Source organism: Hyaena hyaena, unplaced genomic scaffold (genome assembly GCF_003009895.1).
Source record: "Hyaena hyaena isolate Hyena2069 unplaced genomic scaffold, ASM300989v1 scaffold_856, whole genome shotgun sequence".
Lineage (NCBI taxonomy): Eukaryota > Metazoa > Chordata > Mammalia > Carnivora > Hyaenidae > Hyaena > Hyaena hyaena.
The window spans coordinates 104,645-131,051 of NW_024081491.1; the positions used below are offsets into that span (position 1 = coordinate 104,645).

The window sequence follows — 26,407 nt, forward strand, 5'->3', positions numbered from 1 at the left end:
CACAGAGTGGACAAGGACTTTCTGTAAACATCTTTATTAATCTTGTATAAAAATAAGGTCCTTGGAGAGTTCCTGGAGCAGGGGGTGGGACGCGAGGTTGCACTTTATAAGTTACAGGCCAGGCTCCCGCTGAGGCTAAGTATGGCTATTAGGGGAAGAGGGGTGCCGCAAGCAGCATTTGGGGGAGGAACCAGTGATGCTGCCCCCCCACACCCCCGCGTGCCCTACCACTTGAGGTGGGCTCATCACAGCCGCAGAGGGGGCTGCCCGGCCCAGCCGAGCTGAGGACCACCTTCCTTGCCCCCCACATCCCCCACATGAGTCCATCTGCTGAAATAGCAGTTACAGCGAGAGGTCCGAGGTGACCTGCAGGGGGGGTCCTGGGGGGCGCCGGCGAGCACTTCTACGGCCTGTGTCTGCGCGGATGTAGGGCTGGTTCCGCAGATCTGGCAGCCAAGAGAAGAGATGTTTACCCTTCAGAAGGCTGCACGGGGCTAGGGTCCCAGCTCTAGGGACCCAGGTTGTGTGCACGTAGGGAGGGACCTGTTCACATTTACCAGACCTCACCCCAACACCTCCCAGCCGTGCGTGGCCCAAGGGAGGACAGCATGACCCAGTCCCCCAAGGGCCCCCAGGGCTGTGGGCAGCCTCTGGGATCAGAGGCCTGGCTACCCAGGTACCTGGGGGCTAGAGGGGAATCTCTTCTCCCAGGCTGGCCTCACAGAGGAGCCTGGACGTCCGCTTGCCGGTGCGGGCCGTGAAGGGCACCGTCTTGAGCACTGAAGGTTGGGAGGGAGGAGGAGGGAGAGAAAGGAAAAAAGAAAAAAGACAGAAAAAGTAGCAAGAGGCAGTAAGGCAGCCAGACCCCTAGGGTGGGGTAGAGGGGGTGGAGGACAGCACTAGATGGACAGAGGGACAGTACAGGCCCAGCCAAACCCTCACCTGTGATGATATCTTCAATGGCCCCATCACGGTCACTCTCATAGATAAGTGGCTCCTTCTGCTGCTTCCGCTTCAGCTCAGAGATGAGGTCCATCTGCTGCCGCCGGGCCTTGGGTGGTGACTGGGGGGGGGGGTGGGGGGGAGCGGGGGTGTAATGGAATGTGTATAGCTCCAGCTCCAGGAGCCCCTCTCCCTGTGCCACCAAATGCTAGAGCATCTGTCTTCCTGGTCCCTGCACAGTGCAGACAACTGGCTCAAGCAGAAGGAACCCATTCCCATCCCAGGCTACCGGGGTACCGTGCTCACCTTGGGCAGGGTCTGTTTCTAGAAATGAGAGTAGGAAGAGGGCCAGATCTTTGAGGATGAGGATCCCTGCAAGCAAGTGCCAAGTTCAGGCACAGCTACCTACCTTGGGTGCTGGGACTTCCCCTCTGCCTGGGGCGTCAGCGCCTGCCTCCTGGGCTGCTGCTTCTTTCTTCCACTGTTCCACCTCCTGCTCGGCTTTCTGAGGGGCCAAGGGGGGATTCCATGAGAGGAGTCCTATCCCACCCCCCACCCCCCCAGAAGCATCCCCTACCCTTCCCGCTGCCATGTGGAGAGGCCGCAATGCCCCGCGGGGGTTCCAGCCCTCCCGCCAGACACACATACCTTGTAGGCCTTGATGAAGCGGCTGAAAAGGGAAAAGAACATGGAGGGGGAGGTGGTCTTGGGGTTCTCTCCGAAGTACTCCACCACAGACTCGTAGGCTTCCTGTGGGCACAGCCTGTCTGTCAGGCCCACCAGCACCGGCCCCTACAGCCTCTGTGCCCCTTTAAGACACCGGCCACTTCATCTCTGCTCCTCCAAGCAGGTGGGCCATCCAGCCCCATCCCCCACTGCTGTGGCCATGCCCCTCCAGGCCTTTATTCCGCAACCCCCCAGCCTCATGTCCAGGGCTAGGCCAGCCCCGCCCACCTGAGCTGTCTTGCTGTCTGCCAACAGCTTATCCATGGTGGGTGAGTTGGTCCTCAGGAACTCTTTGAGCACCGTGCAGTCATCCTGCCGCACAAACTCTCTCTGGGTCAACTCCAGGCCTCGCTGTAGGGAGCGCACGTCCCCCAGGACACTGTCCAGGGATACTGTGGGGGGGAGGGGCGGGCAGTACAGAGGCAGGGAATCAGAGAGGCAGCATTCCTGTCTAATTACACTCTGTGGTCCCCTCACTTTCTCTCAACCCGCATCAGTCCCCAGGCCTGAGCCCCTGCCCCCACCCAACGGGAACGGGGTACCCGCACCCATACCTGAGCCTGCCTTGTCCAGGAAGTGCAGGTCGCTGTGGAAGCCTGTGAGCTGTGGGTACTTCTCAGCAATGACCTTCACAAGGTAGTGCAGCAGCGTCTGCTTGCGATCAGTGGACTTCATCTCCAGCAGCTGCGTGAAGACCTGTTGTAAGCCATAGGCCACCTGCTGTCCCCCTACCCCCCCGTGCCAGGGAACCCCTCCTTGTGCCCCTCACCACATCCAGACTCTGGAGCCGGAAGCCATAGGCTGCTCCACGCTTACTGCTGTTCATGTAGTTGCCAAAGGCCAGGACAATCTGGGAAAGGCAGGAGGGGGAGAGTTCAGGAGGGTGCTGGGGCTGAGGAAACCCCCTCGAGTATAAACTGCACAAGAAAATGTGGCGAAAAGCAAGCCCCACACACTCAGCCCCCACTGCACTCCTGCATGGCCCCCTCAGGTCCATGATATATGTACATGCATGCGTATATGTCTGGCATTAAGATTTTATTTTATTTTATTATGTTTATTTATTGAGAGAGAGAGGGTAAGAGTAAGCCAGGGAGGGGCAGAGAGAAACAGGGAGAGAGAAATCCTAAGCAGACTCAGCACTGTCAGCAAAGAGCCCGAGGCAGGGCTTGAACTCACAAACCGTGAGATCATGACCTGAGCCAAAACCGAAAGTCGGTCGCGTAACCGGCTGAGCCACCCAGGTGCCCCTTAAAGATTTTATTTTTAAGTAATCTCTACATCCAACGTGGGGTTCGAACCCACAACCCCCAGAACAAGAGTCACATGCTTGGGGCACCTAGCAGCCTCAGTCAGAGAAGCGGGTGACTCTTGATCTCAGGGGCATGAGTTTGAGCCCCATGTTCAGTGTTGAGATTTCTTAAATAATAAATAAACTTAAAAAAAAAAAGGTCACATGCTCAATCGACTGAACCAGCCAGGTGCCTCTTGGCATACCCAATTTTGTCCTGCACAAGGCAGTGGTACGTCATTCTTTTTTTTTTTTTTTTAAGCGTTTTATTTATTTCTGAGAGAGAGAGAGAGACAGCATGAGCAGGAGAGGGACAGAATCTGAAACAGGCTCCAGGCTCTGAGCTGGCTGTCAGCACAGAGCCCAACGCGGGGCTCGAACCCACGAACCGTGAGATCATGACCTGAGCCGAAGTCAGACGCTCAACCGACTGAGCCACCCAGGTGCCCCATGTACCTCCGTCCTTCTAACAGCCATTTCTCCTGGTTCCCTGAGACTCCACTAAGCATGTGTGGGCACTCTGCTAATCCCAAGGTAACCCCCAGAGGGGGCTCCACCCTTAGGAGGAGTCTAAGGTGTTGTAGACAGGGCCTCTGCCCCTGCCTTAGCTTTTTTCTTTTTCTATGTAAGAGTTGGGAACATAACTGTTACATCCCAAGCGTGCAGACAGAGCAAGGCCCTGGTCTCCCTCTCACACGACCCAGAACAGGCCATGGGTGGGCCCCGCTTCCCAGACCCCTGCCCTGGGCTCTCACCTCCAGGATCTGGCGGAGTTTGTCAGAGGACTTGATGGACATTGAGGCTGCAATTATGGCATTCAGTTGCTGGGAGGGGGCGGATTGGGGAGGCAAGGTAAGTTGGGGCAGGGTGGGGGGCGAGCCCATGGGAGGCTCAAGTACTCCTATATGCCTTCTTGTAGGCTAGTAGCAGCCCCCCACTCCGCATCCCCAACCCGGAACGCAGTGCCCCCACCTGTCCTGCCTGCCCCGCCCACACTCCCTGCCCTGCCCACACCGCTCTGCCTGCCCCGCCCACACCGGCATGAGCAGCTGCACAGTCTCCGGAAAGTTGCCCAGGAAGGTGAGCGTGGCCATGCGCTCCTGCAGGCGCGGGATGCGGCTGAAGCGAAGCATGAAGCGATCCTCCTCCGACAGCTCCTCCATGGGTCGCTGCTCCCGCTCAAAGCGGGCAATGAGGCTACGCTCATACTCGGTGGGCAGGAAGCGGGTCAGCAACTCCAGGAAGTCCAGGCCAAGGGCCTGTAGGTCGTACCTGGTGGAAGGCAAGGTAGTTATCACTCTATACCCACCAGTTCTTGAGGCAGGACTACCCCCCTCCCATTGCCTCAATTGAATAAATGAACTAAAGTATTCACTATCTGTCAACAGCTTGAGCTACCAAGAGGTAGGTGTTAAGGGAAGTTCAGAGCTGGGAAGCCTGCGGTCCCTATCATAGGTCAGTGGCAGATGCCCAGCTGTAAATGGCTGAGCCTAAGTGCCCGTAGCTGGGCAAGGAGGCAGGGAGGAAATGGGAACATCTCAGTCTGGGCGTGGACTCACAGCATGGCCTGTTTTCTCAGCCTGAAAATGGGAACAAGTTTCCCAGCCTTACTCCCTGACCCCCGTTAGCAGGAAGTTGGATGGGCTCTGTCCCATAGCTGGGACTCTTTTACTAGGTCCTCGATGATCCTTCGTTAGTAGAGGGGCTGGGCTACCCACAATTCCAGGGCAGAAGTACTCACGTCTCGATGGCCTGGCAGATGCGATCAGCCCCCAGGTTGCCCTTGCGCAAGGTGATGGCTAGGTTCTTGGCCCGGTTGGCCTCGATGAGGGTGGCCTTGCTGGGGGCCTTCTGGGCTGCCTTATACTTGAGAGCACTGAGGTCTAGGCTGGGACCTTGGGACTTAGTCTTGAATTGTTCCTCAAAGTCACTCATGTCTAGCTCCTGAGGGTGCAAGGAGAAGAGCTGGAGCCGGGTGGGCTGGGGTCTGATATATTCCTGGCTGAACCATCTATCCAGCCCTAACCACACAACCCGCAGAGAAAAAAACCAGTAACCCAGCTTGACCACACAGGCCCTGATGGGGGATTCAGGGGAAGTACAGACAGCACCGAGGAGGAAGAGCTGCACCCAACCAACCCAGGGGACCCAGACTCCAAGCCACTACAGCCGAAGGAAGAGCTGAATTGGCCAGGGATAAAAAAGCGGGAAGGGGGGCGCCTGGGTGGCTTAGTCGGTTAAGCGTCCGACTTTCGCTTAGGTCATGATCTCGCGGTTCGTGGGTTCAAGCCCCGCGTCGGGCTCTGTGCTGACTGCCAGCTCAGAGCCTGGAGCCTGTTTCAGTCTGTGACTCCCTCTCTCTCTGACCCTCCCCTGCTCACGCTGTCTCTCTCTCTCTCTCTCTCTCTCTCCTAGAAATAAATAAAACATAAAAAAAAAAAATTAAAAAAAAAAAAGTGGGAAGGGAAGGGCACTCCAGGCGGAAGGAACAGAATGATAATAACCTGGAAGCAAGAAAACACATCCCTTTTGGAAAACTAAAAGTAGAATGAGAAAGCCTGAAGCCCTGATTATCTGTGGAGGTGGTGGGAGAGAAGCTGAAAAGGAGAGAGACACAAGGGGGCGCCTGGGTGGCTCAGTCGGTTAAGCATCAGACGTGCTCAGTTCATGAGTTCGAGCCCCAAGAGCCCCAAGAGCACCACATCCGGCCCTCTGCTGTTAGCGCAGAACCAGCTTCTGATCCTCTGTCTTCCTCTCTCTCTGCCCCTTCCCCACTCACACTCTCCCTCTCTCTGGGGAGGAAAGGGAAAGCTTCCTGGGGAGTCAGGATACACTGCCTATCCAATATACTAAACCAGGTTAGCCTAACATGCATCCCTGGGCCTCCACACCCTCATCTGTCCAGTGGGATGGAGGAGATGATCCACGCAAGCCCCCTCCTCCTCTGGTCCCCACACTGGAAGCAAGGAAGGGCCATACTCACCTGCAGCACCTTCTCATCATTGAGCTCAGTGAAGACAGTGCCCGTGATCTGGCTGGGTTTCAGGGCCACCCAGTTTAAGAGTGGCATTCTGAACTTGGTCTGTATGGGTTTCTTGGTTTTCACTCCTGGGACAGGGAGAGTAGTGAAGCATAGGGAGGTGAGAGAGGGGTGGTTAGCGGGACCCAGGGCCCAGAGAGGCCAGACGGGACAGGCAGAAGGCAACAGGAGGCCCCCAAACAGAGGGTCCTGGGCACGGCTCCCCCCAGCCCTGGGTGGTCCATTCACCTGGGCCCATCTCTGGAGCATCAGAGGGACCTCCTGGAGGCGGCGGGGGTGGCGGAGGTACTGGCCCGTCTGCGCCAGAAGGCAGTGGTGGCGGTGGGGGTGGGGGCGGCACGTCTCCCGGCAGCGGCGGGGGCGGGGGCGGGGGCTCCGAACTGCCAGGGAGGGGTGAGGCCAGTGGGGGCGCCGAAGGCGTGGCTTCCTGCTGGGTAGGGAGGCCAGGCAGTGGGGGCGGCGGTGGAGGCGGCGTCGGTGGTGGCGGTGGGGATGCTGCTACGGCAACCAGCTCTGGCTCTCCTGCAGGTGGGAGATCTGAGCCTAAAGAGATCAGAGAACCAAAGATGGGGGGAAGGGGTGTCAGGGGTGGTCTGGCCTCCGCCTCCCCTCCCTACGCAAGCGCATGCGCACTGGGCCCACGTCTGCCATCTGGCATCCACCTGAGCCACGCCTACAACCCAAACCTACCTCTCGCAACTGTCCTGGCCGGAGATGTCCCCAGGCTCCCCTTCCAGACCCTGGTTCCCCCCTGCCACCCGCCCCGGCTTGCAGCTTCTGCGCACCTGGGCTGGGTGAGCTGGTGGGCACTCCCGGAGTCAGGGCGTCACTGCCGCTTGGAGTTGCCACAGCGACAGGGAGGATCTCGATGGAGACAGCATCCCCGGGCCCCCGCAGGATACGGATTAACCCCTTCTCTTCCAGCTCCTCCACCTTCAGCTCTAGGGCCGAAGGCCGCGCAGGGACGGGGGTAGGCACTTTCTCAGGTTCAGGGGGACGCCTAGAGGCGCCCATGGGGGTCGACTCGCTGAAGCGCTCCTATGAGCCCCGGGAGAAGGGTCAGTGCCCACCGGCAGGCCTGGCACATAGCCCCCACCCTCTTGCTGGGGTAGAGGGAAGTGTCAAGCCTAGAAGCCCCAACGGATCAGTTTGTGGGAGCCCGGCCTGCCCCTGGCCCGGCCCCCTTCGCCCCCAGCCTCACCCGTAGGGTCTCCAACTCCTTTCGAGCCTGGCTTAGCTGCTTTTCCAGTTCGGCAATCTTGGCCATGGATTCGTTCTCCGCGTCCCGAAGCTTTTCTGTCAGCTGTGGCACAGCACATGGTGAGCTCCCACCCGCCGCTGGGCACTGGTACCGCCGGTGAGGGGGCGGCAGCAGGCATGCCTGCCTGAAGGGCTGGGGGAGGCTTCCGGATGTGCTTAGCGCAGGGTGCCTGGCAGGTGGGCTGCGCCTGGCACTTGAACCCAAGTAGGTGAGGCACTGAGGACACTAACATTCTCTCAGGAGGAGAAACCAAGGTGCCACTGAGGAAGGAGATGAGTGGAGAGGAGACTGGACCCGGGGGGGGGGGGGGGGCGGGGGCATGCACCTAGTTCCACCCAAGCCAGGGTGTGGGCTCTGAGCACAGGGAGAGGAGGGGCCTGCCTTCCTCAGAGGTCCAGCAGCGTAGGAAGCCAGTGAATGCTCACTGAGAAAGACACCCAAGGATTCAAGACCAGGATTCAGGTCAAAGTCAGGAACCAGGCAGACAGCTAGCCCCCTCCTTCACACCTAGAACCAGTGTTTGAGGACCAGTGCCTGGTGCCAGTGGGAGGCCCTGGGGGCCTAACCATGTGCCAGGCCAAGTTCAGGAGTACCTCTCACCTGGGCCACCTGCTCCTGCAGCTCTTCCATGTGCTCCAGCACAGCATTCTTGGTCTCAGTGTCCTCCAGCAGTGCACCCACATCAAACACATTGTCCAAGTATGCCTGAATCTGCACCTGCAGCTTGTCACTCTCCGTAAGCCGAAGCCTCTGTCCCCCAGACAGAAGGACCAGGGTGAGGCCCACTGTGAGGAGTCTTACCAGTACCCCCCCCCATCACCGCTAGAGCCCAGGGGAAGGGGCTTGAGCCCCAGATTGCTTTTTGTTTTATTGAGATATAATTCACATACCAGAAAATTCATTATTTTAAAGCAGATGATTCAATAGCATTTAGTATATTCACAAGATTATGCAACCATCACCACTGTCTCATTCCAGAACATTCCCATCGCCCTGAAAAGAACCTCTGTACCTCTTAGAAGTCAGTCCCTGTTATGTCCTCCCCAACCCCTGGCAACTGCCAATCTATCTTCTGCCTCTGTGGACTTTCCTATTCTGGACATTCATATAAAGGAATCATACAGTATTTGGGCTTCTGTGTCTTGGCATCTTTGACTTAGCATAATGCTTTCAAGGTCCATCCATGAGGTAGCATGTACCATATCTTATTCGTTTTTATGGCTGAATAATATTCCATTGATGGATATATCACCCCAGGCTGCCCTTCACCTTTTGTTAATCCCGGCTTTTTAAAACTCCAATCCCAGGGGGGTCTGGGTGGCTCAGATGGTTAAGTGTCTGACCCTTGATTTTGGCTCAGGTCACAATCTCATGATCACCGTCAGCCCGTCGTCGGGCTCTGATGTGACAGCACAGGATTCTCTCCCTCTCTCTCTGACTCTCCCCTCATGTGCATGCACATGCGCTTGCTCGCTCTCTCTCTCAAAATAAATAACTTTTAAAAAGATAAAAATCCAATCCCAAAGTCCCACTCCTCCAAGCAGCCTCCCAAAGGAATCAGGAAAGCCACAGCTTCCCTATGCAGGCTGGACCCGGGAGCACCAAGGCCCTCTGCAAGGAACTCCTCCATGACCCGGACCCATCCAGCATGAGCCAGATCCCAATAGAGCCCACTGTCCCTGTGCTCTCCATTATGTGCGTGAGTCAGAGCCTGGCTGAGGCTGATCCTCCCAGAGCCAGACCCAGGGCCACCTAGAACCCTTCCAGTGGCTGCAATAATAGCTCCATGGACCGTGTACCTATTAGGTGGCAGAAAATGTTATGCCTCATTTTATTTAGAGTCATTATCATCTTTATCATTCTCCTGTTTTACAGGTGGGAAAGCTGGGACTTAGAGAGAAGAAGAGACCTATCCAAAGTCACATGGGCTTGAAAGTAAAAGAGTCAGAATTTGAACCCAGATCTGCCTGACCTCAACGCCCATGCTGCTGACCACAGAGCCGTACTCTGCATTTGGCAAGTAGTTAAGTCCTAGAGGGGCGGGAGGATGTACGGCTCACCTCCAAGTACAAGTCCAAGCCCAGGTGGGTGAACTCATATTGCAGGAAGACACGAAAGTTCATGTTCTCCACAGAGTGGACCACGATGTTGATGAATTGCATGCAGGCCACCTGGGGAGCGGGGAACAGGAGCAGATTGGTCTGTGATCCTCTGGGTGGGGGGGGCTCAGTGCCTTCCACCACCACCCCGCTCCATTTATTCCCAAGTCTCTCTCCTTTTCCCCATTTCTCATTCCGCTATCCCTACCCCTATTTCCCCCCTACACACCACACGCCCTCCCTCCAGCTTCCCCTTCCCACCAATCTCTCAGTCCTCATACTTTGCAGGAACAGAGCCCAGATCCCAGATGCCCAGGGCCCCCGGCCACTCCTCACACTGAGGATGGTTGGGCCCAGCCTGGGCTCCCGAGCTCACCATGAAGTCAATGTTGCTGTCCTCTTTCTGGAAATATTCCATCAGCTTTTCAAAGCGGTGCTGCTCCCCACACACCTGGGTGGGGAGAATGGCTGTCATTAGGGCCCCAGTGACACACCGCCTAAGCCTTTTTCCAGCTGCCACCCTTGTGCTTCTACAGGTTCTTCCCACATTAGATCTAAGTCAGGCCATGTCGCTCTTCTGCTCAAAAACCTCCCCCCTCCCTCTCCATCTTCCCCAGCCCTCCCTTTGCTTACTCCACCCTGGCCACGCTGGTGTCCTGGCACATTCCCACCTCAGGGCCTTTGCACCTGCTGCCTGGTTGCTCTTACTCGAGGCCACCACCACACCAAGTCTCTCACTTCTCTCACAGCTTTGCTCACACTTCACCATCTCGACAAGGCTTCCCTGACCACCCTGCAACCCATTCCTCCTGTCCCTCCAGCGTCCTTGACTTTTTCCTCGGAGCATTTATCATTTTCTAACGCCTTAGGTAGTTTGCTAATTCATTATACTGTTCATGATGTCTTCCCCTGCCTTCTTGGTTTCTTTGGGTCACTGATGTGCCCCAAGTGCCCACTTTGTGCCTGACACATAGTAGGCACTCAATAAATATTCCTTAAAGGAACGAATGACCATATCCTGCTTTATGCATCATATTCTCTCCAGAGTCATAAAGGTGTATGCACGCAACTCTGAGGTATGTAGACCAAATCCACTTTGGATCTGCCAAGGCTGAGGGTCCAAGGTTCACCACAGCTGTCCCTGTTGCCCTAGACAGCTCCCCAACATGACCTGGCACCTTCCCTTTCAAGCCCAGATTGTCCCTACCCTGTTTGCCCCAAATGCCCACCCAGCACTCCCAGCTGCCCCCAGCAGAGGCCACAGCTACCAGCAACAGGACTCTGGGCATGTTGGGGGCGTGTTGGGGGCAGGGGGTGCGTACCTCCTTGAAGTTGTCGAAGGCCGCAAGGATGATGTCATGCCCTCCTCGCACCAGGCACACAGCCGCCAGCAGCTCCAGCACCAGAGCCTTGGTTCTGGGGAGAGAAGGGGCAGTCTAGCCCTCGAAGGCGGACCCCACAGCAAGGGTGGATGTGGACCTGGCTGGGAGAGGGCAGGGGAGCTGGCGGGGGAGTTGGAGCAGAAGGAGTCTGGGCAGGAGTCCTGAGAACTGGGCAACAGAGCAGGCCAGGAGCCAGGGGCAGGAGAATCAAGATATGGAGAAACTCTAGGGGCCTGGACCTCACCTGGGGTTCTTGTTGTTGAGGCTCAGAGCAATCTCATTGACACAGGCTGGGTGGGTCATGACAAGGCTGAAGCCAGACTAGGGAGAGAAGAAAGGTCAACCCCTCCAGGCAGACCCCCAGGACTGCCAACACTGTCCTATCCGGCACCTCAGGCAACTGTCAGTGGCCATTGCATTCTGGTCCCTAACTGCTCTCAAGCTTAGGAAGTTCTTTATATCCAACCACAGCCTTTTCTGTGGCTGCCAAAGCCTGGCCCCTCTTTTTAAATGACTATGCAAAAGCCAGTGTTAGGAGTCAGCACTGTGGACACAGTGAGCCCTCAAAGGCCTGCTAGGTAAAGGAGAACTGGCCTCACCAGCCACTCCTCCAAACAAAATAACCCTGAGCTTCGCTCCCTGAGGGCCCTGTGTCCAGCTTTCCTTGGTGGCTGTGCCTAGGTCCCCACATGAGGCATACCCATGCCCCCCAGTCGCTCTAGAAGATCTCACTAGGAGGGGGCAGAAATCTGGGCTTGCCCTCAAGACCTGATCAGCCTCAAGACCCTCAACAGCTCCCATCCACAGGGTTCTCCAGGGGGGAACAGGGTCGGGGCACACCTGGTCCCTGAACCCCAGCAGCTCAGGCAGCCCCCAGTGAGGACAGGCCCAGTGCCCTGAGTGCCCCCATGCCCTCGTGCTCACTGACCAACCTGGTAGTTCATGATGGCACGCAAGCACATGATACAGACATGGACGTCATCCTTCTGGCTAACGATGCGAGAATTCCGCAGGGCCTTCCTGCTGTGGGCTGGGGTCAGCCTGGTGGGGTAGCGAGGGGGCAGCAGGGGTCAGCGTCCTACACCCAGCCTCCCACCCCCACCCCCATCCCACCCCCACACCACCACTCAGAAGGCACATCTGGAACATTAGGCCACTGATTCCCATCCACCCAACCAAAGAGGTCAGCTGAGGGCAGGAAGCCTTCCTTGGTCCCTAGGCCTGGGGCCTGGCATACTGCAAGGGGATAAGGAAGGGGTCAGGAAAGCAAAGACCCTTAACAGCAACTTGGCATCAGAAAGGGTTGCTGTGCTGTGGGAGGTGGACAGCCTATGGAGAAAAAGACAGCCAAGGCCTGGAAATCCACAAGGTGGCGCTCACAGCTTCATGGGCTCATTCAACTTCCATCTTGAAAACCCAACCCTGAATTCAGGCTGTCTTGGTCCAAATCCCAGCCCACCACTTATGACACTTTACTTAATTGTTCTGTGCCTCAGTTTCCTCATTTGTAAAATAGGAACGGTAATAACAGTACCTTCCTGATAGGGTCTTGGGGACCATGAAATGAGCTCAGAACAGCGCCTGATACACAGCAAGTGCTGTACCAGTGTCCTTGATAATTCTTTGCTAAAAAGTATGTGACTTTTTTTCCTTGTTGCAGAACCGCCAGTCATGATTTCCACATCAGCTCCTCTTGACAATTCTATCACATTTCCAACAACACTGGGAAGCCCCACCTCCTCCCTCCATCTGCCACATTGCCCTTCTCCCGTCATTGCTCTAATATGTCTGAGTCTTTGCTCATGCTGTTCCTTCCACCTGGAATGCCCCTCCCTGTCCCCACCACTGCCAGTAAAGCCTGTATCCATCTGTGAGACATCGCTCTGGTGGTATCTCTTCTGGAAAACTTTCCTGATATCCCAGGAAGTGGCCACCTCCCTTCTCAGAGCTCCCAGCTACACCTCCATGATAGCCTGTCATACACTGTCCCTTTCTAGACCAAGAGCTCCTAAGAGCAGGGTGATCTGTCTCCCAAGCACCTGGTACCATGCCTGATACACAAGAAACACTAAAAATATACTTGTTGAATGAATGAAGAATGAATGAATGAGCAAACAAAGAAATATATTGTGAAGGTTTGAAAGGCTTAATACAAAGTTGATCCCCTAGACCAAAGTGGGAAGGATGGAGGCTGGGGGTCCACTGGAGGCTCCAGGGCTGACTCCTTCCCTCTCCCTGCCTCCCAGCGGATGTCCTGTGTCAGGGTGGGGTAGCCTATCCACAGAAGACGAACTCAGGGGTGTCAGCTGAACACCCTACCCTACCCCACCACCCCCCGGGGAGCCAACCAGGCATGCACCTGCCCCCCAGGTGGCTACATACCGGGGAGAAGGGGGGCACCTGGAGGCCGCACAGGAAAGAAGAGGGGGTTAGATGGATACAAGGGACATCTCGCTGACCCAGAAACACCCTGTTTATCCCAGACCACCCAGATTCCAGTTTCTAAATGCTCATCCCTAGAAGGCTTCTTAACAAACCCATCTCCATCTCCCAAACCCTGTTAGAGGCCCTTACTGTGATCCCCAGCGCCAGGCTTCCCTCCCACCACCCCCAAGGGCCCGGAGCAGGGTTGGCTGGGTGTGGCAGTCCAGGGGTGAATTCTCTATTCTCCCTGCCACCCTGCACGGGGATCCACATACTTGATGGTCAGGTGGCGACTCTTAGGCTGTGGAGGCAAGGCTGAGGGTGGACCCTTGCTGAGGTCTTCCACTGATTGCTCCAAGGGCTTGCTCTTCTCTGAGCTGGGGACCCCGTTGTCTGTGCTCTCCATGTCATACCTGCAGGGATTAGAGTGGGGTTGGAGGCCAACACTGCAGAATCACTTAAGAGAGGGGTGGGGAAACTGAGGGGACAGATGAATGTGCAGGAGAGATTAGAGGCTGGGAGGAAGAGGCTGTGTTCTCAGCACTGTGCTGGGAGACTAGAGGGCGAGAGAATGGCAGAACAGAAGAGGAAGCCACCCAGGTCCCAGCTGGCCACCCCAGCCACATCCCTCCATATCCATGCAGGCCCTTAGGAAGGGGCATTGCCCACCGTACAGGGTGTGGTTTGTGTGAGCCCAGGGCAGGCTCGGGCTGCACAGCTTGGACGTGGCCCGAGGAGTGGATGAGGTGCAGAGAAGCAGGGATCGGGGCTCAGAGGAGCAGCATGAAGACTGGAGCAGCGGGGCTTACGTGACGGAGCACTGGGCAAAGGCCAGGTACTCGAGGAGCACATCCAGGCCGCGGTTCTCCTCATTGAGGAACTCCTCCACCCACCTGCAGGGCACAGGGCTCCCTGAGTTCCAGCCAGGAGGGAGGTCCTGCCCAGAGTGGGCACAGAACAGGCATGGCCAGGGAGGGCTCCAGGGTGGCTTTGCCCCCACCCCCCACCGCCGGGGAAGACACCAACCAGCCCAGACCTCAGAAGACCCAGTGATGCTAGGAGATGCCGGAGGCTCAGGAAGGACCTGTGACCCAGCCATGCCTCGAGGGGTGAGCAGAGGGTAGGCAAGAGAGGAGGCAAGTAAGCTGTACTGAACACCCAACCCAGAAATGGCCTACAGCAGAGCCTACTCAGGGGTGGGGGGATGGGGGAGGGGGGGGCAGGGACAGGGGAATAACGAGGGGAAGCCCCAGGGGCTGCCTGGAGGCAGAGCTCTCCCTGGGCCCCCAAGCGGGAAATCTGAGCCCTCGCTCACCCAATGTGGTTTGTCCTCAGAGAGATCTCCAGCTCCCGCAGCACCTGTGTAGACTCCTGAACTCGCCTCTTAAACTGGGGGCCAAGGCAGGAGAGTCTGGTGGGTGACGTCCAGGCTTCCCACAGTCCCACCGGGCCCCGAGGCAGCAGGCAGCAGCCCCCACCCTCCCCCTACCACTGGCCTTTCACGCTCAGCCTCCCCCACCACCCCCAAACACCTGCCCAGCAGAGTAAGCATTCCCAGGCTATGGCTAGCCCCAAGCTACACACATAGACTCATCCATATACAAGTGCCCTGGATACATGTATGAGACAACCATATACCCACATACAGACACATGGGGTACACACACACACCCCTATACACGGACCCAAGGGTACACGCACACAAGCATATGTGGACATGAAAGTACACACAAAGTATAAACAGATCCATGCACAAACACACGGTGTGCACACGTGCACATACACCGCACAAATGTGCACAAGTGGACCCACATAAGCATAACCAGGATATGCAGAGGAACTTGTAAAAGTGCACGCGGCCCACCCCATCCCCTAAAAACATGCACAGGCATTCATATGCATTCCCGCACAAGCCCAAAAGTTTACGCACACAGTTATTCTAGCTGCCCAGAGCTTGAAAGGTGTGGGGAGGAAAGGGACAGAGAAAAGGGGGAGACATATACCCCCAGGTTAGACATCCAGTCCGCTGCTACCTTTCGGCTGACCCCACCAGTTTCCAGGTAGCTCTTCAGCTTCTGGATATAGGCTGTGGGAGGGTTCTTGACTTGAAATCGCTCCTGGGGAGATGGAACAGGGTGTACAGGAAACCAGCCAGAGCTACCCCGGGGCAAATAACCAGCCCTTGCCCCAGAATCCTGTTCTCAGCTCTGACCCCAGGTCCCAGTCTATCTTAGGATCCTTCTGAAATACCAAACAACTCACCAGGTCATTAAAAGACCCCAGTCCCAGACCTAGCCTTCACTCCCCACTATGGCCTCACAAGCCACAGCCCTACACAGCTGCGTCCCCACCCCCCCCAACCCCCACCGTGGAGTTGGGAGGGAGGGGTCATTTCTGCCACATAACGCACCATGCTGGGGGTGGGGACGGGGACTCAGACCTGCCAGTAGGTTGCACTTTCCCAGCCCCCTCCCTGGGAGTCCATGGAGGAAGAACACTCTGAGGGCCCCTTCTGTCCCATACCTGCGCTGGTAGGTGCTTCTGTGTGCCCATCTCCCAGCCTCCGCAAAACAACTCCTAACTCCCCTGCCCCACCCAGGGCTCCCATAGCTACTCACACAAAGAAGCAGGGGCCATATCAGAGGCCCCCTACCCAGAGGAGCCCCCACCATTCTCAGTCCCAGATCCTTTAGGATTCCTACTTTTCCCAGGCCTTTGGGCCCCCAGCCCTGAGATACCAGACCGAATGCCAGAGACCTCCACAACAGCCCCAACGCCTCTGGAAGCAGCTCCCATCCTCCCCGCACGGCCCAGTCCTTACCCCCCAGACTCCTGCACAGGCTGCTCGTCCCATTCCGGTCCATTAGCAGGAGCCGAAGGCCCAGCCCTGGCTCCCAAGGGAGGCTCCTTGCTCCCTGGCTCCCCACCCCCAGCCTCCCTCCCTCACTGAGTCACTGCAGCAGCTAGGTGTCACCCTAGCTTAGCAGTGGGAGAGGGGTCTTCCCTGCTACCACGGACAGCAGCCAAGGAAGCTGGAGAGGCAGGGGCCCCCAAGTGAGCCATGAAGGTGGCAAACCCAGGGGCCTGGCTGAGCACCACAAGCCAGGAGTTCTATTTCTTACTCGGCCACTTGGGAACTGGTTACCTTTGGGTTATTGCTTGGTTGACTGCAGCTCTTCTGGGCCCAAGGGAAAGAAGGACGGGGATCCTGCTCCTTCCTTCCTACCTCCCACGGGGTCAAAGATGCCCAGCCCTGGGGTTGCCCCCTCTCTTCCCCAGCCCAGAGCTGGAGGGTCAACAGAGGCTGCTCTGCCAAGCTCAGCAAGGAGGTGATGAGCCCTGCCAGCTCTTCACAGGGCAGACTCAGCCCTGCTAGGGACTCATAAGGTCCCTGGGGAGGCCCATGTTCAAGGGAGGGGGGTGTAGAGTCCAGTACGCTCTGTAGATGTTACACAGGCCTCTGGGCAGGCTCCCTGGGCAGTGTCCCCTCTCCTGCCAGCCCCAGCCTGGCCAGAGCAGGGCATCCTGAGGCCAGAAGGGGCCTGGTACCCACCTGGTCACAAATGAGCTCCCATTTCTTCTCATTGTCATACTGGCTCAGCAGCTGCACCTTGTCTGGGGGCAAGTTCATGCAGTTCTGGGGAGGGGAAGGACAAGATAATGACTGTGAGCCTGAGGCCCCAGTGCAAGGGGCAAGGAAGGGAGCATAGGCATTTTCAGGGAAGCCACGAGGGGTCAGCTCCCTAGTAAATCTGTCATATACATGAATCCCCATCACCCTCTCACCCTGGAAGATAAGTAGCATTTGCCAATGAGAAAACCGGGGCCCAAAGATAGAGCACCTTTCCCTAGGCCCCAAAGCTGGAAAGTGACACTGGGATTTGACTCTGAGTCGGCCTGACTCCAGGGCCTGGACTCTGTCTTCCATATACCACCTGCCTGGCACATCTGCCCTGACAGTCAGAGCATGGGTTCTCAGCCCAACTTCCCCGGGACCTCGGACATCTTTGGACTCACTTCCCCGCGTGCAATAACGGGGTGTCATCTCTTCTTCTATTTGAGTGGGAAGCTAACAGGGGATCCATTTCCAACCAGGCCCAAGTGTGGCCAGTCTCGGACTATGCCCATTTCCTGCGTGCCAGCAAACACCATCCGGACTGTGTGCAGTCCCGGCCCAGGGCACCAGTGTCTCACAAACAGCAGAAAACCCCTCCCAAGGATGGTGACAGCAGTCTCCTCCGCAGCCCTGTCCAGCCCCGTCCCTCCTCGTCACTTCTGGAAGGAGGACATGGGGACAGGCCAAGGGAGCTACGGTCAGACAGGCAGGGAATTCCTAGCAGGTGCATCATGGCTACAGAGCACAGGGGGATTCCTGGGGAAGGTCACCCAGCCACAGGAACTGGAGACAGCAGCCAGCATGCCGGGTTGGTGGTGCTGGCGGCCCAGGATGGGACTCCCCTCAGGAGCTAAGGAAGGTCAGCACTGCTCTGCCTGATCCTCCGGCCACAGACATGCCTGTCAAGCCCCTCCCTCACAGGGCAAGCATAGCATCCTGCCTGGTGCTGCCCGCACTGGGGGTTCCCAGGCCTCCCCTGAACTTGGTGTGTCTTCCTAACAGCCCCAGAAGATGATGCCAGTTTACCCCAATTCACTGAACCCCATGTTTAAAGAGGGTCTACTCTGTGTCAGGCCCCCAAAAGGCAGTTTTTGCCCTGAAGGAGCCCCATCTCTGCTGGGGATGTGGGAGTCCCCAGGAATCCCCAGCCCAGAGTCAAAAGGCCCCCGTCACCAGCGCTGGTGGCTCAGACTACACGTCCTCAGTCACATGGCCCTGAGAGGAGGCCACAGCTGGAGCAGAGAGGGGGCCACACCCACCCAGGGCTCCTCAGCCAGCTTCCTCTCTGGGGTGCCGGGCTTCGTTCTGGGGCCCTGGCCAGAACTCACCCCCCCCAGAAAAAAAATCACTGCCTTAGGTCAGCCCAGACAACAGGAAATTGGGTGCTCTCAGTCCCCATTGCTCAAGCTTTCCGGCTGGGGCCCCACTGGAGAGGTGAAGCTGCCTACTCCCAGGTCCCCCAGGCTGGCTGGGGATGGGGATACGTCATTCTTCTCCCCATTGCGAAAGCCAGCCCCCGGATTGAGGAGACAGCTGCTGTCTCATCCGCTGCCCCTCCCCAACCTGCCAATGGTCAGAACAGTACCCCCACACACACACACTACAGGAGAGACTGCCTAGGGAGGGCCCCTGGAGCTGAGGGGAGGCTCTCTGCCTTTCTTTCTCCATGGTCTCTCCGAATCCTGATCACAGAGACCCAGGGTGGGGCAGGGCAGAGGGGGCTGGAGGCTGAGGAAGAGGGAGGGAGCAGGAAGGCGGCAACGCAGGGAAACTGGAACAGTGGCCAACACAGAAGGAGGGCCAGGAAGAATGAGGGGATGGCTGAGCCCCAGCCCCTGAGCCTTACAGGGGACAGCTGCTTCTCAACATGGGCCTCTCCAGGCCCTCACCCACCCCCAGGGACCTGTTTGGCTCCTGGAATGGCCCAGTGGCACTTATAGAGGCAGCGGCCAGTCAGAGTCATAATAATGATCCCGACAAATGCAGTCGCCAGCTCTGCCCAGATGCTCACCATGCCTAGCACTGCTCTGAGCCCTTGGCGAGGGTGACGCCCTCACCACCTCACACCCTCATCCCCATCTCACAGGTGCAAGTACGGATCAGTTTAATGACCTGCCCAAGGTTACAAAACCAGAGAGTGGGGAGTGGGTCTGGCTTTGAGCCCAGAGCTGACTCTGAACCGGCGCCCTGGCCCACTCCCCCGGGGACAGCCCCATGGTTATTACTGGGGAGGAAAAGGCCTCTGCCGTGGGGTACACCTGTCCCAGCAGTGGTGGAGGGCAGAGCATGCACCCCCTGTCCCCTTCCCCACCTGGGCGTGCTCAAGCCCCCGAGGCTATGTGCCAGCCTGTCAGACGGGCTAAATTTAGGCTCGGAAATCAGAAATAGCTCTGACAGCGCTGAGCACTAATTAGCAGCTGTTCCTCAGCTGTGCCCACCGAGGAGATGGTACCCTGAGGAGCAAGAGAGGAACCAGAGGGTGCCACTCACTCGGGGTACAGGGAAGCCATCCTGGAAACTAGCAACAGACCCCAGACCCAGAGCCCTCAGCAAGGAGGCAGCACCATGGGAGAGAAGCAGATGAGGCTGGCGGATAGCACTCAAAAGGGACAGGCAAGGACACAGAGGTCCAGGGGTGGAGAGGAGGAACGCTTGCCCCCTTGAGGGGACATGGGTGGGGAGCCCTGAGGTGGAAGAACCCACACCCGATCCAGGAGACCCAGGCTCTGGGCCCACCTAGCCCAACAACTTCTCTGTCTCCTTGAGCCTCAGCTTCCTTCTCCAAAAAATGGGCACACTTCCCTCCTGCCTCACAATTCACAGAGCTCCTGGGAACACCCAGTGAGAAGCTGGGTTTTGATGTAATAATACTCATCAGTGATGCATGCTGTAAAGAGGCAGTTCACAGACTGGGGGGCAAAGGGGACAGGCAACGAGTCCATTGAAGACCCCAAGGTGACAGCTGGGGTGGTGAGCAGAAGTGTGCGAAAACTCCCAGATGAAACAGACCTGTCTCCAAGACTTGGCCAACAATGAATTGACCCTTCAGCTCCCTTCTCCTTGCCGCCCTTAATGCTTTGGCTCCAGGAAGAGGGAGATAAGATCTATCTTTGAGGGTGTGGCCAAGAAAGGGAGCTGATTCTCCAATCTTTCTACTAGAATGTGAAGGGATCATTCTCCCTCCCTGCCACCACCAACTCTCAGCCTCACTCACCCAAGACCAGCCCCTTGCAAGCTTCTATCGAGTTCCTTCAACCCGCTCTGCTCTCCCCACCCCGACATCTGGAGAGGTGTCCCTGTGACTAGAGGGGCTCTGTCTGCATCTGGACACAACCACACCCTCCCGTTTCACTTTCAGTTTGAACTGAGACTGTCCCAACCCACCTGCCCACCCTCTCCTCATGATGTCTGGCCCTTTGAGTCTCAGAATGCTCTTGAACTTGGGTACCAAGCCCAGTCTCATACCAGCCCCACAGAGGCTCCACAGCCCGATGGGCCCAGAAGCCAGGAAGTGTCCCCCAGCCCCACTTCCTCACCTTCCCCCCTCCATCCACCTCTATATGGCCTCGACCTTAGTCTTAGAGCTCTCAGTGAATCTCCAAAGGCAATCAGTCCACGTTTCACGGGGCGCGTGGGTGGCTCAGTCGGTTAAGTGTCCAACTTCGGCTTAGGTCATGATCTCACGTTTCGTGGGTTCAAGCCTCACATCAGGTTCTGTGCTGATAGCTAGCTCACAGCCTGGAGCCTGTTTCAGATTCTGTGTCTCCCTCTCTCTCTAACCCTCCCCTGCTCATATTTTCTCTCTCTCTCTCTCTCTCTCAGAAATAAGTAAAACATTAAAAAATTTTTAATAAAAATTAAAAAATAAAAATAAATCCACATTTCAAAGTTCCAGTAGGTAGATTTTCTGGGGCTATTAGAGACAATCCCAGACTTAGAGGAGGGCTCTGTGTGACTAGCCCCAGGATTAGGTGCTGAGAATCCCAAAAGCCCACAGCTTCTCCCATGAGGGTTAAAGGGTCCCATGGCAGGGACAAGGGCAAGCCAGGTGGGAGCCAGGGCACCAGGCACTGCCCATATAATCGAGGCTGGTAGGAATTACAGCAACAATAATAATGATAAATACCCCCCAAGCATCCCATCCGGTGCTAAGCACCATTCTAAGTGATTTACATCTTCTGACTCATTTAAACCTCGAAAAAGAAGCTTTACACAGTAAATGCCATTGTGATCCCCATTTCACAAATGGGAAACTGAGGCACCAAGCGATTAAGTCATTTGCTCAAGGTGACCTAGCTGGCAAGCTGGTAAGAAGACTGTGTTTCCTTGGGAGAAAGAGCACTGAAGGCAGTGAGAAATGCGGGTCCCAGGCCCCCGGGGTCTTCTGCAGACAGCCTGGCCCCAGTCCCCCTGTCTGAGGAACCAGGAACAGCCAGCCCCATTTCCTGCCACCCAGCACCCTACGCTTCCTGTTGTTGCCCACACTGAGTTCTTACTCACTGGGGAACCCCCCCCACCAGTACACCGTCTCTCAGAGGGAAGTGGAGGCCTCCCCACCCCCTCCCCATGTGCACACAGCTACCGTTAGCACCACACTGCCCCACCCTCCAGGAGAGGTGGGCCCTCCCTCTCGTGGTTTCCGGCCGCCAGGCAGTTTTCAGTGTAGGCCCCACTGTGGCTGACCTGCATGATGGCAACCCAGGCAGCCTGGCCTGTGATGGCTAACGTTGGCAACCTTGGTTGGTCTTGGTAATGGAGGTGGGAAGAGGGGAAAGGTGCAGTCTAGAAGGGCCTAGAAGGCCTCCAATATGAAGAGGACTCTGTCCATTCCGGTGTCATTCCCTTCCTCACAGTAGGAGAGAGTTTCTGGACACTCGCCCTCTGTGAGGCATGCTCTCTGTAACCCTTCCACAACCCTAGGAGGCCAGCATATACCACGATTCTCTTTCTACACATGGGGAAACCTGAATTTCAGAGAGGTTAAGTAACTTGCTCAAGGTCACCCAGGTAGTAAGTGGCAAAGACAAAACCCAATCCCCCAACTTAATGACCCCAAAGCTCAGGAAGCTACTCTGCCTTTCCCGTGGTAATCCCGGCCCCTCCCAGAGGAGGGTGAGGCCCGAGCCACCTTCCAGGGCTCCATGTCCTCAGGAAAAATGCAGAGGTAGCCCCCAGGGCAGCCCCATCTGCTCCTGCCCATCTCACCCAGCTCTTAGCCAACTGGCCCCAGATGTCCCTGTGAATCATGCCAACCGCATCCCTGGGTTTCCAGGGTCAATATGTGCCAGCCCTGCCTGCTAAGGGTGCCACCCCACAGCCCCTATCTGGCCCTGTATCTGTCCACACAGCCACAGCCCCGTTGGGATCCTCCGTGTGAGACACCCCAGAGATGAAAGGTACAGGTCCTGAGCACCCCTATAGCTTCCTGTTCCCAAACTTCCTCTGCCCCACCTCCCCAAAGAAGGGGGCTGGCCAACACAAGGAGACACGATAGATTCTATTCCTGCTCCTTGGGGAAGGGTCCAGCTGAAAGCAGGATTCCCAGGGCCCACATGCTGCTGGAGGCCGTCCTGACCTCCCTGTGCAGCCTCACCAAATGTCCACATCTCTGGGCACGTGCTAAGGGCAGCCCAGGGTGCTGGGCCCCATCAGGCAAACTCCTCCCCAAACAGTTCAGCCTCTGTGTTTATAAGCATCACTGGGCCTCACGCACACCATCCCAGGCACCTTCCCTTGGTCCCTTGGCCCCAAGGTTACAGGCTCCTCTCTGACCAGACAGATCAGCGGTGTCCTATGCCTGGCTGTAAGCATGGAACTCTGGAAGGCCTGGAGAGAGTGCCTTGGCATCCCAAACCCTGATCCTTACAAGGGAAGGTCTGCATGGAAGACATGAGCCCTGGGCATGGCCTCGGAGAGGCAAGAGCTTGGCGTCTAGCTGGCTGGTTTTCCCACCATTACAGCTGGCCTGTGTCGCTGGGCAGCCATCGCTCCTCTGCTGTTGCTAAGGCAGCAGCAGGAAACCCTGGCTCAACCCGCTCTTTTTCTCCACCCCCATTTTAAGCAGGGGCACCTCATGCTCACAGCCTCCTTAGAAAAGTAGCCCCCCAACACCCTTGCATGGGAGCAAGGCCACTGTGGGGAAAGGGAGAGCAAGCTTCATCTCCCATCTGGCCATAAGCCTTGGTGGGGGCGCCCTTCACCCATACATGGGTCCCACATCCAGGAGCCAAGGAGAGGTCTGAGGTTGCAGGATCCTACTCCCCGCCAGGGACCAAAGGGTTTCATTTGGGCAAAAGGAAGAGGTTCCTTGGGGCTATGTGACTATATCCGAAGGGGAGGGCTATCCTTTTCCCATCAAGACTCAGGGATCCCTTGGGGAGGGGCGGGTCCACCACTCTAGGCAGTCTGAGGCTCTTCTCCTCTTACACATTCACTAAGGACAGGACTCAGTTCCGGCCATGGAGGCAGTGTTCTGATGGAGGCGCACCCTGCATGACCCGTTGCCAGGCCTGTGGGTTAAGCCAAATACTTGGCCCAGGCAGCTGCAGGCAGGGGCCAAGGCTATCACCCCAGGGCGGGGCTCATGCCCTTGTCGGTGGGGAGTGAGGGGAGCCAGGTTCTTAGTAAAGTGATCTCGGGTTGGGTGTGTTCTGCCCCCATAAGACAAGGGACAGGCTGATCCTTCCCCAGAAAGAAGGCCAAGTACGAACACACTGGGGTTCCTGGGGGCCAGGGTAGGAAGTTGAGCCCCATTGGGTGCTGCTGACCTAGATTTCTACCCAGCTACTGCTGCCTTCTCCACGGAGACACCCTCTAAGACCCATCTCTGGGCCTCCGCCCTCCACGCCCTGGTACTCAGGGACTCCCAATGGCATTTAGCATCAGGCTCAGCCAATCGGAGCTAAGGCCAAAACACAAGCAGGGCACTCAAGAACTATACATGCATCAGAGCCTCACCATTTGACTTTTGGATTTCCCACTGGTCTGAATTATTCATACAGCTCCTCCCCATTAGTGTGTATGACAGAAAGCGGACTGAGGCCCACACCTCACCCTGACAGCCTGTCCCACCCCTGTCCACAGACACACACTTGGGGGGAAAGAGAGACCCATAACCCACCCACCCCCATCAGGCTGGCAGGGGTCCAGGGATCCACCACCAACTCAGGCTCCCCAGATGGTCCCCCAGTGATTGTCCCTCTTCATTCTCCCCCCTCCCCCATCTGCTCAGCTCAGTTGAGTTTTGCCAGACCATGGGTTTGAGGAAGGGAGAGCAGGTGGAGAGAGGGGGAAACAGGGCCTAGCCTGATGTGAGGTGTCCCTCAGAGTCCCTCCCTCTCCCCTAATCAAGCAAGGTACCTTTACAAGGATAGACCAGACCCCGCCTCACCCCACAACTCCCCCAAACCCCTCCTAGCCTTCCTTCTGGGAGGGGGAGCCAAGATTTCCAGGAACTATTATGAGGGGCCATGCAAAAGATCTGGCAAGTACGGCCTTCTGACTAGCCAAGGGAGGGGAAATGATGTCAAGGAGGTGGAGGGGACAAAGAATTGAGCACTGCCACAAGCCAGCATTGCTCTACTGCCTGCACCTCCCTTGTCCCCCCATCCCCCCCAGACCTGCAGTGCCAGCCTGCTTAGACCGAGAAGTGCCCCCTGGGAAAAAGCACAGCTCGGCCTCATTCGCCTGTCACCCAGAGTCCAGCAAGGAAGCTGACAGCAGACAGGCCACCAGGCAATTAGTTAGAGAAAGGAGCCTGGGACAGGGCTGAGAAGGGGAGAGGGAAGTGAGAAAGAGTGGCCCTTCCCCCTCCCTATTTCTGCCTTGCACCAGGTCTTAGGGAGCCCTGATTTGGCTCTGGAGCCCCTCCCCAGACACCTCCTGACTGTCTCCAGGCTCAGCCCGAGCTGATGGCTCCCTCCCCAGGGACCCAGTCTCCAAGCCCCCCAATTCCTCCAGCAGGTGATAGTGGGGAAGGAGGGAGGGATTCCAGACTTTTGCACTACCCCAAGCCAGAGTGACCAACCCATCCTGACCCCGCCCTTCCTAACCTTAACCCCCTCAGTGGGCTGGAGGAAATGCCCAAGATAAGGACCCACAGGCAATCTCTCCTGGACATGCAGGGGGTGAGAAACACAGACACCTCCTCTGCGGGAGCTGAGCCCCGGCACCAACAAATCAGGACCAAACACCTGAACTCCGTCTGCAGCTCCCAGGACATTAAAATGTCACCCTTCCATCTTTGGCCCTAAGACCCAGGCAGAGGCTCCAAGACCTGCGCCCAGTGGCTGGGCCTGCGGGCAGCGCGGAAGGGGATGCCCCCGGCCCCCCCTGGCGTGCTAGGCTCCCAACTTCCTCGCAGGACATTTTTGTTTAGACCTTTAGACCCAAAAGCGCTGGGGCAGGGGGTGTCTTGGGGAAGGAGACTGGGCGACTGCGGAAGAAAGTTTTGGGGGGGAGAGTGCTAAGTCACTCTGAAAGAAGCCACTGTCACTCCCACCCCCCGTAGGGGCAGCCACTGGGCCGGGGATCTCCAAGTGGTACCTGAGCCCCCAGGGACGGGGACGCGGGCCAAGTCCCAGCCGCCCCCCGCCCGCGCCCAGAGCGCGGCACATCACACTCACCAGAACCCGGTTGAACCTCTCCTCCAGCTCCCGGGCCGCCGGCATCGGCTGCTTGGGCGCCGCCGGCTGCTTGGGGGACAGCGCGGCGGGGCCCGCGGGCTGCTCCGCGCTGCCGGCCGCGTTCCCCATGGTGGTCCCCACCCAATCGGCCAGGCGCCTCCAGCCTCGGAAATCCAGCTTTCCGGGGGAGCGGGGATGAGGCTCCCGGCCTGGGGGGCGAGCAGGGTAGAGGCAGGCGGCGGCGGCGCGGCGCGGCTCGGCTTGGCGGCGCTTGGCTCAGCTGCGCGCAAGGGCCCGGGAGCGGCGTCCCATCGGGGCGGCCCCGTCCGAGGAGCCGGGCGGCGAGCTGCGGGGTGGGGGGAGGAAGTCAGGCTGCAGGCCGCGGGGACAGAGGGCTGGGCCGGGGGCAGGAAGCTGCGGCGCGGGCTCCCCCCTCGGCGATTTTCTAACTTCTGCTGTCGCTCCCGGAGCGCGCAAACCGCATTTCGCCGCCGCCGCTACGCACCCTGCCCCCGGGGGGCGGGCTGGAGGGAGGAGGCGGGAGCCGGGAGCCGGCCAGGGGTCCGCCGCAGCCATGGAGCGGCGGGGAGGAGGCAGCGGACCCGCTTCACCTGCCGCAGAGGGGGCGGCGGGCGCCGCTTCACCTGCAGGAGCGGGAGGCGACCAAGGCGAAGCAGAGGCGGCGGCGCGCGCGGCGGCGCCTCCGGGTCCTAGAACCCCATGCTCCCGCTCGTTCGGAACCGGGGATCGGCGGGATCTGGGTGAGGAGGGGGTGGTGGCGGGGGTCACGGCCTGGGAGCCGGAGGGGGCAAACCTCCTTGTCGATGATCCCAGCAACTGCGAGCGCGGCTTGGAGACCCATGACGGTGCGGCGTTGGGGCGCAAGGGCTCGGTCCCCCTCTCGGATTCTCGACTGAGAAGGTGGGAGCCCCCTTCCAGGGCCCCCACCCCTTGTTTCTCTCCTCATCTGTTTAGTCCAGAGAGGATCTGGGGACCAGAGGG

General features: G+C 57.8%; 1 protein-coding gene across 4 annotated transcripts; it reads right to left on the bottom strand.

Annotated features, from left to right (window-relative positions):
• Positions 1-18: 18 nt before the first annotated feature.
• FMNL1 (formin like 1) lies at positions 19-25,635 on the bottom strand. 4 transcript variants are annotated; one of them, XM_039220048.1, is made up of 27 exons: positions 25,406-25,635; positions 16,719-16,802; positions 15,199-15,282; positions 14,481-14,554; positions 13,975-14,058; positions 13,441-13,578; positions 11,674-11,782; positions 10,986-11,062; positions 10,682-10,775; positions 9,736-9,810; positions 9,321-9,431; positions 7,861-8,010; positions 7,201-7,302; positions 6,785-7,037; positions 6,228-6,542; positions 5,943-6,067; positions 4,701-4,903; positions 3,997-4,231; positions 3,715-3,783; positions 2,438-2,518; positions 2,223-2,352; positions 1,897-2,060; positions 1,591-1,692; positions 1,352-1,447; positions 943-1,063; positions 681-779; positions 373-446 (listed from the first exon to the last, which is right to left on the bottom strand). In XM_039220048.1, exons 1-26 carry the CDS (start codon positions 25,532-25,534, stop codon positions 688-690), a joined length of 3,297 nt encoding a protein of 1,098 aa, XP_039075979.1. In that variant the 5' UTR covers positions 25,535-25,635; the 3' UTR covers positions 373-446; positions 681-687. The 4 variants fall into 4 exon arrangements, with proteins under 4 accessions (XP_039075978.1, XP_039075976.1, XP_039075979.1 ...); XM_039220046.1 differs by having other exon boundaries at positions 15,169-15,282; XM_039220047.1 differs by lacking the exon at positions 681-779 and having other exon boundaries at positions 19-446.
• Between the last annotated feature and the right edge of the window lie 772 nt (positions 25,636-26,407).

Bases quoted from the DNA above. Each gene is read 5' to 3' on its own strand.
- FMNL1 (XM_039220045.1), bottom strand. From the start codon at position 25,534: ATGGGGAACGCGGCCGGCAGCGCGGAGCAGCCCGCGGGCCCCGCCGCG. The intron at 15,283-16,718 runs GTGGGTACCAGG...CCATCTCCCCAG, and splicing joins GGGAGCTCATTTGTGACCAG to GAGCGATTTCAAGTCAAGAA. The intron at 2,061-2,222 runs GTATGGGTGCGG...TCCCCCCCACAG, and splicing joins CCTGGACAAGGCAGGCTCAG to TATCCCTGGACAGTGTCCTG.